This window comes from Delphinus delphis, chromosome 2, assembly GCF_949987515.2.
Source record: "Delphinus delphis chromosome 2, mDelDel1.2, whole genome shotgun sequence".
NCBI lineage: Eukaryota > Metazoa > Chordata > Mammalia > Artiodactyla > Delphinidae > Delphinus > Delphinus delphis.
Genome location: NC_082684.1, coordinates 157787403 through 157797572, shown reverse-complemented (window position 1 = coordinate 157797572; position 10170 = coordinate 157787403). Strand labels below are relative to the sequence as shown.

Here is a 10170-nt window from a genome sequence, read left to right as displayed (position 1 = left end):
AGTTTATTTTTTCTTCCCTTGAGAGCTCACCTCTTTCTTTTAAAAAATGTGACTGGTTTCTGAGAAGAGTTTGATGGTAATGATATGCCTTTGGACTCAGGGGTAGGCAGAAGAAACCCCAGCTCTGCTGCTTCCCTTCTGAAGGTTATGCAGCAAAGCAGAGCCATTTTTAATGAGTGTTAAGAACTGCATACATATACCCAAGGGAAGGGGAGAGAGAAAGTGAAATATACCAGTGTGGTGAGAAGACCAGATAAGGCCTTGGCAAATCCAACTCTGTAGGTGGACCATAGAAATTAGTATAAATCTTGGAAGCAGTGGTTAAAATAGGCTGTTGTACATAAATTAGAGGTGGCTGGTGTGTAGTTTCCCCCTTCCCCAAATCAGATATTCACTTAGGTGGAATCGACTGTATCTTATTACACAACATATAGAAAAAAAAACATACGTGGAACAGTGAGGTGTGTAGATGTATCACCAACATATAATGACTACCAACAATACAACACTCAGAGAGAGAAACAAGTATTAGGAAAATGGTTTAATATTGGAGACAGAAGCAAAAAACTGCATCACACAATAACATACGTTACAAAAATAAGTTTGACTGTTTCAACTACACGGTTATGTTCACAATGAGGACAGAAGAATCAGAAAAAACTTTGATCTAAACAGCAAAAAAGCAAACCCCTAAAGTTTTAACTAATACATTTATCCACTTAAAGTGACTGAGTACTTCTAAATCTAATTACCTTATTGTGTAACTGCACAATACAGAATAAAAAGTGAAACTTACCGCTGTATTTTAAGACAAAATTCTAATGCTAGATATAAGCAAAGGGAAAAAAGAAATCAAGCCAAAGTTTTTAATTCTCAAAAGAAAAGCAACTTTCTTTCTATCAACCAGAAATCAAACTTGAAATCAGTCATTGTCAGGGGGCCCACTAGAGTAAGCCACAAAAATTTCCATTTTTTTTTTAATCTCCAGTATAAAAAGTTCCACTGGTACAAAATGCATAAGTACAATCAGTTGTAGAAATAGGAAAGCCTGCGTATTTTTTTTTGGCTCAAATTCCATCAAACAACAAAATCCAAATGCATCAATAAAACAGAAACAATACTCAAATGGTCTTACAGTTTTCCACTAGGTTGCATTAACTTTGGCTTTTCTCAGACAATATTTAAAAACTATTTTGTAATTCTAAACAAAATGATATTATTAATCTACAAACAACAATTCTCACAGCACAAAAAAACACAAATACATTTTTTTGTATGACATTATTCAAAAAGGTAATGAAACTACAGGTTTTTTTAAAATTTTATTTCTTCTTGTTAATTAGCACTTAAGATAATAAAAACAGAAACAGTAAAATGAGTCCAGAGTAGCACAAGCCAAAGAACTATAACCCCTATGGTGAAAGAAAGATGAACTTGTTACGCCTTTGAGGACTGCCATTTGATCGCAAGTCTCTAATTTAGTTTAAAAATGACTATTGTCTACACTTGATTTTTAAAAAAGCAGTTTCCCTGTGTGTTTGTTTTTTCTTCTGGCACAGGCCCTTCGCACCCTTGCAGCTTTTTCCTTTTGATATTAAGAGAGAAAGTGAAGAAAAGGACAACTTGTCTTTGAGGAGGGTTATCTTTTTAGCAATGAAACATGCCCCCCCCCCCCCCCCAAAAAAAAGACTTTCCCTGTAACAGACAGTCTGTCTTGGTTGCCTGCAGAATAAACACTCAGCTCTAAGTGCCCACCCTGAGCCTCTTGTCAGTGCACTCAGCTCCCCTGGGGGAGATGCAGGCAGTGGGAGGAGGGAACCGGAGCGCTTCTGGCTTCAGTGAAGAAATGGGAAAAAATGGTTTAAGATTTCTGTATACTTGCTAAGAGGTTCTAAATGAGACAGTCTAGGAAATTCAAATGGTGTTGTCTTGTGTTCTTATGGATGTATCTGTGTACCACCATATTATCATCTACACGAGAGAGACAAGTGCGATAACCTCTGTTATTCAGCTGTTTGCTGCAGGAAGTACAAAATAGCCCTCGAAGGATGAAGGAAGGCCCCAGCAGTAGTAAACACGTGTGAGGATAATACAGATCATTTCATTGTAAGTGCATGTGCTATAAGAAGGAAACTTTTTTTTTTTTTTTTGCATCATTATTAGAGGCTAGTCCTTTCCATCCCAGGGCTATCACATCCACACACATATTAAACCAAACAGGGTGGTGAGCGGGAAAAAAAAAGGAGGAAGGAAATGGAGCCAGCAGTTTCTGAACTCCATTAGAGAGACAAAGAAGCTTCCAGAAAGGCAGGAGTGTGTTTTGGGACTGTGGGGATGACTTTGGGGTTTGTCAGGACAGCAAGAGACCTGCTCACATGAAGTGAAAGTCAAAGAAATATGGCGCTTTAGAAAGTGGCAGCAGGAACGGGTGCTAGGTATTTGGTCAGTAACTGTGATGAACTGAGTTTGCCTTTGATGGTCAGTCCCCTTTAGATGCATTCAATTCAAAAGAAACAAAAAGGCAGGGAAAAGGATTGTCAACTTCTAACTCCAGACACCTGGCTTATTCAGAGGTATCCACTGCACAATGGCTGATAAGAAACATTAATTTGGGAATATGTAAGAAAACCAAAAATCCCTCAAAAGACTACCCCATCATCACAAAGCCATTTAACTGGAAGGTATATGAAATTATTCTAAACTGGAACATACCACTAACCTGATCTCAAAAGCATATTGAATTTAAGGTTTATTTAGGTGCTTGACTAGCTACTGTTCCCCTCAGAAGGTTTATCCAGTAACTCTTTTTAAAGTGTTATTTTTTTCCTTTCTTTTGGCTCTCAACCAAAGGATAAAGTAGTAGTAAAGACAGAAACAGCTCAAAGATAGATATATGCAGGAAAAAAATCCAAATTAGAAACACCCCAAAACAAAGGAAAATGATGACAGCATAAAAAGTTAACATTCCAGATAGCGCTGGGTAGAAAGGGTTAAAAGTTCAAAACTTTCTCACCTTAGAGGTTTCCATATATCATGAAGAAAATACATTGTGAGGTTGCCGTCACAGCATTGATGTTCAGAGTGGTTAAAAAAGTGAGACATGGGCACTTATACAATGTCTTACAAAAAACATCATAGAGAAATAACAAACAATAACAATTTCAGGCAACAAGACCACAGGATAGCAAGTTAACAAACTTTTTAACCTCTTTTTTTTGTTGTTTTTTGTTTTTTAAATATTAGGGATTTATACAAAACACATAATAAAATACCCATGTTATCAAATTACTTCTCACAAGAAACACACTGAAGCTCTAGGAAGGAAGTACCTTTGGAATTTGGCACTATATATTTTCACTTTTTTTCTTTAAAAGAAAAAAAAAATCACATTTTGCTGAACACAAACACATCTAAATAGTCCACAAAAAAAAAAAAATGACATCAATGCTTTACAAGCCAACACAAAACTTACTCTGGAATAGGTTTTCTTTTTTCCCTCACATGAAATTTTTTGTAAGCAAACAACTTTTTTTTGAAATTCTTTTTTGTTTTAAGTAAACCAATTCTAAACTTGTCTTATCAACAAAGAACATTAAGACCATAAGACTCATGATGAAACCACAACTTAATTCACAGAAGCACCAACGTTAACACAGTTTACAGTAACCTTTCTCCTGTACATTGAAACAGTATAAAATATAGGTAATTTCATGTGCATTAAACCATGGATTGTCTAACTGTGAGTCAGTTCAGCAAAAGGTGACACAAATAGGTAGCATTTGCCCCAAAACAGGGTAAATATTTTTCTTATACTAATCTACAAAAAGTGGTTCTATATATATATCTTAATGAGAAAGTGAGCCACCTAAAATGGCCTTATCAAAAAACTTTACACTGCCTGAAAAATGTAAAAACTATTACAGACCTCTAGAGACTTAAAATCAGACAGTTTTTTTCTCAAACTGTTTTTGGAAGTAGTCTGTTAGAAACCAACATTCTGTGTCCCTGGACACATATTGCTATTGTTACCAGTGACCGGGAAGAATGCCAATCCCTGTATAATACTTTCAAGTCTGTTTTATGAAAAGAAAAGAAAAGAAAAAAGAAACATTTTTGCCACAGGTTTTTTCCTATTATTAATTTGTGTAATAATAAATTTCAGTCTTGCATGAATGCAGCAATGTTTTTCACATTGACTTCCCAGAATTCATAGCTAGATGAGGTCACATGCAAATTTCAAAGGTCAAACTAGATCAAAGGTCAGTAGGAGAACCAAATATGATGTGAGGTCAGAAAGACATCAGAAACAATGACGGGACGATGAAACTTTTTTTTTGAGACGCCACAGGGACATGCTAGGCAAACGGTGAACTAACGGGCATGAAGATGTCTAGGGAGAAAACAGGGAGAGTAAAAAGTTACACAGAATCTACGCAGCAGCAACAAAATCACTCTTCAGGGTGCAGGAGAAAAACTAATGCAAATTTTAGGTCATTAGGGAGTCTACGAGCCATCCACGTAATTTGCATTTCTTACACTCTTTATCCACAGCACAAAGGAACCCAAGAGAATCCATCCGGAGAGGGAGAGGGGATGGATTCTGGGCGTTTTGGGGTGAGGGGCTGGCAAAGGATGGGGAGAGGGTCCAGTTTCAACGAATGTAACAGATGGGGAAAGTCAGACGACTGAACTGTAAACTAGATAATGGCAGTTACGAACAAAATCATCAGACAGATACAGACACCGAGAGGATAAAGCATGGACTTGAGGCCTAGGGTTCAACGGTGAAAAAAAGCCCATTCCTAGAACGATTCCTCTAGAGACTACTTCAGAAGGATCTGGCTAGCACAGAGAGCTGCTCTTTAGGTACCCAATAAGTTAACAATAGGCAATAAATAACTTCCATTATTTCTGAGGCAGTAAAAATTTTGTACAAAAATAGAAATGCTTTTTTTACAAATAAAATTTACAGGCCTGTGGCTTTCTTTTTATGTAGTATTTATGTATTACTTATTTATTATTAAATTTATCTTTCAAGAAACATCAAGTATTTTCACTCATTTTTAATTTTTAAACCCTGTAGCTTTAAGAAACAGATCTCTAAATCTTTTTTTACATTAATCCTTTCTAAAAACTAAAATAAAACAATAACAAAATAGACAACCAGTGTAATAATCTGACCAATAAATGTCATGTTTCTTTGAACACTAAAATAAAATCCTACTTATTAAAACAAACCAAATGTAGTGGAAAGACATTTTGTATTGTTTTTAAGTGCTTCTCCTGGCTTTTCTCTCGCGCTAGGCCACCGCCTTACCCTCTATGAACAGCTGGCGCCCCTCTGCGGGGCGGGCGCGGGCAGGAGGGGCGAATTCTCCAGGCAGTGCTCTGGGGCACAGGGTGGGGGAGGGGGAGGGGGGTGGGTCTCAGAGTTAGAATTGCACGTTAGCCTTTGTTTGCCTTTTAAGTTGTTAAGATGTCATTTATTGTGTATGTGTTTTTCTTTAAAAAAAGCAAAAAACAAAAAACAAAAAAGGTAAAAGGAGATTCAAATCGCAAAACAAAGGAGAATACAGTGGTACAAGTGGAGGAGGAGTTTACTCGATAGAAACAAGGTAGCCAGAGTTTATGGCGAACTGGGTAGGGGGCCCGGGAGGGGGTAATGGAGGCCTTATTGTAAAAATAACCGTCTCTCTTGGTAAAAGTTGGCAATGTGGTCCTCCTCTGCCTTTCCTGTTGAGCCCAGGCTGGCTCGTGGGACTTACCCTAAGAAAGCTAAAATAAGAGCAGGGAGCCTCTGGGGTTAGGATCAGTAAGGTTTGCTGTCGTTTTTGGAGCGCTTCAGCTGGACCTTCAAGCGTTTCATGCCAATCTGAAAGCCATTCATAGCCTGGATAGCAGCTTGCGCAGACACGGGATTGTCGTAGCTAACAAAACCTGGAAGACACAAGCGGAGGGAGGGCGGGAATCAAGATGGAGAGGCAGGGGAGCAAAGGAGGGTGGCTGCAGATGCTAAGTGACACGTGCCCAGCCTGCGGTCTCGGGTCAGCTCTACTCAATTCACAGACTACAGGTCATGTTTTAGGGGCAACACTGGAAACATCCACTAAGAAGCAGTGGAGAAGCTGGCTGGACCGCTAACTTGCTATCATGAGAACAAAACCCCTCTGCAGAAGGCTAAAATCTCAAACATTGAGTCAATTTAGTCTGTTTACTGATTTCAGTCAAACCTGTTTGGGTTTAAAGTCCCTTAGAATCCCGAACCAGCCTCCAATACATCAGTAAGTGCTGCTCCTAGAAGCAGTGGTACAAATATTCTAGGTCTCCAAGGGCCCCCAGAGGCTCACATGCCCCAACCAGGTGAGGTTTAAAAGCAGGATAATTGAGGGAAGGGCTGCATAACCGGTATGCCGCCCAAGACCCTGACTGTTTCCATACCAATTCTCCGTGTATACAGGACGGGGTCAGTTGGTGAATTAACTGTAGCATAATTTGTACTTCATTTTTACCACTTGGAGCTGTTACTGAGAGGAACCTAGGGGCCCAGGGGAAATGCTGTGCCCGTTCTCCTTATCTCAACCTCCATTTTCAAAGCTCCGGTGAATTCAGCAGAATGGAAATTGCTACCTTGTATCCCCAGCTGTCCTGGAGAATAAACAGTCTAAACAGCTCAGGGCTTCACAGCCATCCTGACATACTTCCCACCACCTTTCTCTGTACCAACACTCAGACGCTTCTGACGACCACCCAGGCTCTGCCAAAACCCAGAAACAGAATTCTGACCACATAGTTTTGTTTCAGCACTGGGGGGCGGGGTTACATGCAAACGTTTCTTAAGTGTTGTCCCTACTTACTTTTGTTGTTGAAAGGAAGTTATACTGATTGGATTTCAGCTCTGACCATCCACTGTTCAGAAGGTTTTATACCAAGTTCTCCATCTATCTATCTACTATTAAAGTATAAAGCTAAGGAGAACATTCCTTTACAAATTAGAGGAGGAAGAAAGGGACATAAATATACCTTTAGCAGAGTTCTCAGCTGATAAAAATAGGCATACAGTATAAGCAGAATAGCTTCTCATAGGCTGCCTGTATGCAAAATGGTGGTTTAAATTTTTATTAAATTTAAATTCCCAATAAATGTGATCTTGAATCTAAGATTTTTGCTGATTTTCTCCTTTCCTCCTACGTCTTATCCAGAGGTAGCAAGATGACTGAAGAATGGAAATGGGTCAAGGGCAAAGTGGATAACAAAACCTGGCCAAGAGCTTAGGATGAAGAATGGGGTACCACGTTATAACCAGCAAACCTGGGACCCCAAGAAGTTAGGCTGTCTCACCGAGACACCTACATATGGGATGTTACAGCTTTTTAATAAAAACTGAAAACATAGTGCATACCACTAAATGCAAGTGTCTGATGCATTATTATGAACACAGTGGTTAAGTAGTTTGGGGGCTGATATAATCTCTTTTCAAGACGGTAAATATTTTCTCAAAATCAAACCATGAACTACAATCCTTTTTCTAATCTCCAAATAAGCTCAGGACATTGTTTAGCGATGAAGACTATAAACGTCTGGCTCGCAAGCCTTGTTCAGGGAAGCTCCCAATGGGGAGCCTTTACTGAGACATGCACACAGCCTATGTAACAACTTACTTTCCATTTCACTCTCTCGTGAACCATTACAAGGGCGTTTATATACCTGTAATGGGTTCAGGCTAACAGCCTTTCCACTTGGATAGAAACAGTGACTTGAAATGGCTGACACGCTAATTCCCCCAACAACAGAGGCTTCAGGCTTTCCTGGGTGACAGCACAGAAATCAGAAGGACGTTACGCGAGTGGAGTTTCAGAAGCCAGAGCACTCTCTTCAGACTGGCCGCCCGTCGCCAGTGAGCCGGGCGCCAAGTCTGAGTTTGTGCCTCTGCAGGAGCCGTCCCCACCTTTCCTTTTCACCGTGCCCACTTCCATTCTCCTCTGCCCACATCTGTTCTACTTTATTTTGTTTTGTGCTACTGTTAGCACCTATGACCAATGTGAGTCGTTAAATCGGAGGAGTGATTAAAGCAAATGTTACATCTCAAACTGGGCCAGAACTTGCCAAGTTAGAAGTATATGCTCTGAACATTCTAGCCTCTAAACTACTTTGGGGAACACAAGGGTTCAAAAAATAAAACAAGAACTAGATTTAATAAATGTTCTCCTCCTCTGTAAAACATTAGGGCATGCAGTGCCATACTCTCTCAGGGAGTGAAAACGCCCCAGGGAGCCAGAGTCCAGGCTGCTTGAGGAAGGAGACCGTGACAGCTCGGGCCACCGAGGAGCTGGGATGTCCAGTGTTCTGAGAACACCTGCATCTCCTGCGCTCTCCACCCACTCAGGCAGCCACTGCAGATCCCAGCATCCCAGCACACCGCAGCACTTTATGTCACCATGAGCTAAACCAGCCACCGTCCCTGGGCTCCCGGAACTGCTATGTTGGGCGTGGCCTGAGCACACCCCTACTGTGAAGGTGTGTGCATCAATGAGTGTGTTTTTATGTACATCCAGATGCTGAACAATAAGCCCCCAGTACAATGTGCTGCCTACACCCACAGGGTCTGAGTCCTGGTGGACCTGGAAGGGTTTGTGGCAAAGTGTCTGCAGTGCCATTCTGTATCAGGAGTCTCAACTACACTACAGTCAGTAAACTCCTTCCATCCGGTGAAGCCTGTGGTTCAAACTGGGGGCCCAAAGAGACTGTTGCTGGTCAACTATGGAAGGTGATTAGTTATAGGCAGTAAGGCCCTTGAGTACAGCATAGAGCACTACCTACTATACGGGCATTTAATTTCCCAGATCTTTCCTTTCTCCCAGGTCTTTTCTGCCTTTTTGATGAGATGACTTGACCCAGTCTGCTTACATGGATCCAGACAACCTGGAACCACCACACACACGGAAGGCCCCGTCCCGGCATCTAACTGCTGGCCATTACATTTGCCTTCCCATGACCCCTTGCTGGCCGCGCACTGTGCATTCTAGCTGGCTTCTCTCGCATACCAAAGCACTTGCTCAGATTGGTCTGTTTGTCAATGAAGACTTTAGCAGAGATAACATTTCCAAAAGGCATGAACATCTGCAGGATGTCCTGGTCTCCAAACTCCTGTGGAAGGTGGTAAATAAAGAGGTTTGCACCCTCTGGACCTAAAGAGGGGGAAAAAAAAAAACATCAGTGTAAGGTATTCTGCACTTCTCAGTTCCCAAAGCCCCTTCTCAGGAATGCTTTAACAACAGATGGGCTAAGCACGTGGCTTTCCCTCATACAGAGATGGATACAAGTCCAGTGCTGGTATGTCTTTTAGGACAGGAGTCGTCCTGCACATTTTCCTGACTTCCAAAGAGACACCGGTTAAGAATGGCTTCCTTTTCATCTATAAGCTGTGGGTCACATTTGCTTACTGCGCGTGAGCACGTATTTTCAGTCTTCCTGGGCGTGAAGGTGGCAGACGAGGGGTAGAGTCGGGGAGGAGAATAAAGGCGTGGGTTTTTCCCACGTGGCCATGTTTTATAGTACGTAGTATATATTCTCTCTTGGATACAGTGTCCTGTGTACTCTAAGCAAATTGAAGCAATTTAGAAGTAATGAATATAGCAGTAATGCTGCTTGGATTTCTCAATCATTTACCTAATTATCCATCCAGTTCTGATTTGGCAGATCTCTTAACACACAGTCTAATAATCATCTTTCTTAGAAATGACTGGCAATGAGTCAAGGCAGGAAAAAGTAGGTGCTAGAGTTTCACAACTGTGATCGGAATGACACCACTGGGAATTAGCCTTGCAAACTGAGCGCATGAGGTGCACAAGCTGGTCAGAGACTAAGCGAAGCCTGGTTCTTGGCTCTCCACCATAACTTCCAGAAATACAAGGAACGAGGACAGAGTAGGGGCGATCTTAGCTACACCAGACAGGACAGCACTCTTAAGTTCCCTTCCATTTCATTCTCCCATCTCTCTAGCCACCTGCAGAAGAACTAGCTGCAGCTTAAAGGAAGCAGAAAGGAGGGAATCCCAATGATGACAGCAGGTCATCACCTTCTAATATGTCACAGGCGAGAATGCTTTCCAGGTCAGAGGGTGCTTGGGGGAGTTGTAGGTCCTTCCCCAGATGGTTCTGGGGAGGCCCCAGG

At 41.3% G+C, this 10170-nt stretch overlaps 1 protein-coding gene across 4 annotated transcripts in view; it reads right to left on the bottom strand.

Annotated features, from left to right (window-relative positions):
* Window positions 1-526: 526 nt before the first annotated feature.
* CELF2 (CUGBP Elav-like family member 2) overlaps window positions 527-10170 on the bottom strand; it is an 829766-nt gene continuing 820122 nt past the window's right edge. For all 4 annotated transcript variants that reach the window (XM_060006033.1, XM_060006031.1, XM_060006029.1 and 1 more), the window contains 2 exons: window positions 9042-9185; window positions 527-5937 (listed from right to left, as the gene is read on the bottom strand). In XM_060006033.1, coding sequence (XP_059862016.1) covers window positions 5810-5937; window positions 9042-9185 — 272 coding nt within the window. In that variant the 3' untranslated portion in view covers window positions 527-5809. The remainder of the gene's footprint in view (window positions 5938-9041; window positions 9186-10170) is intronic.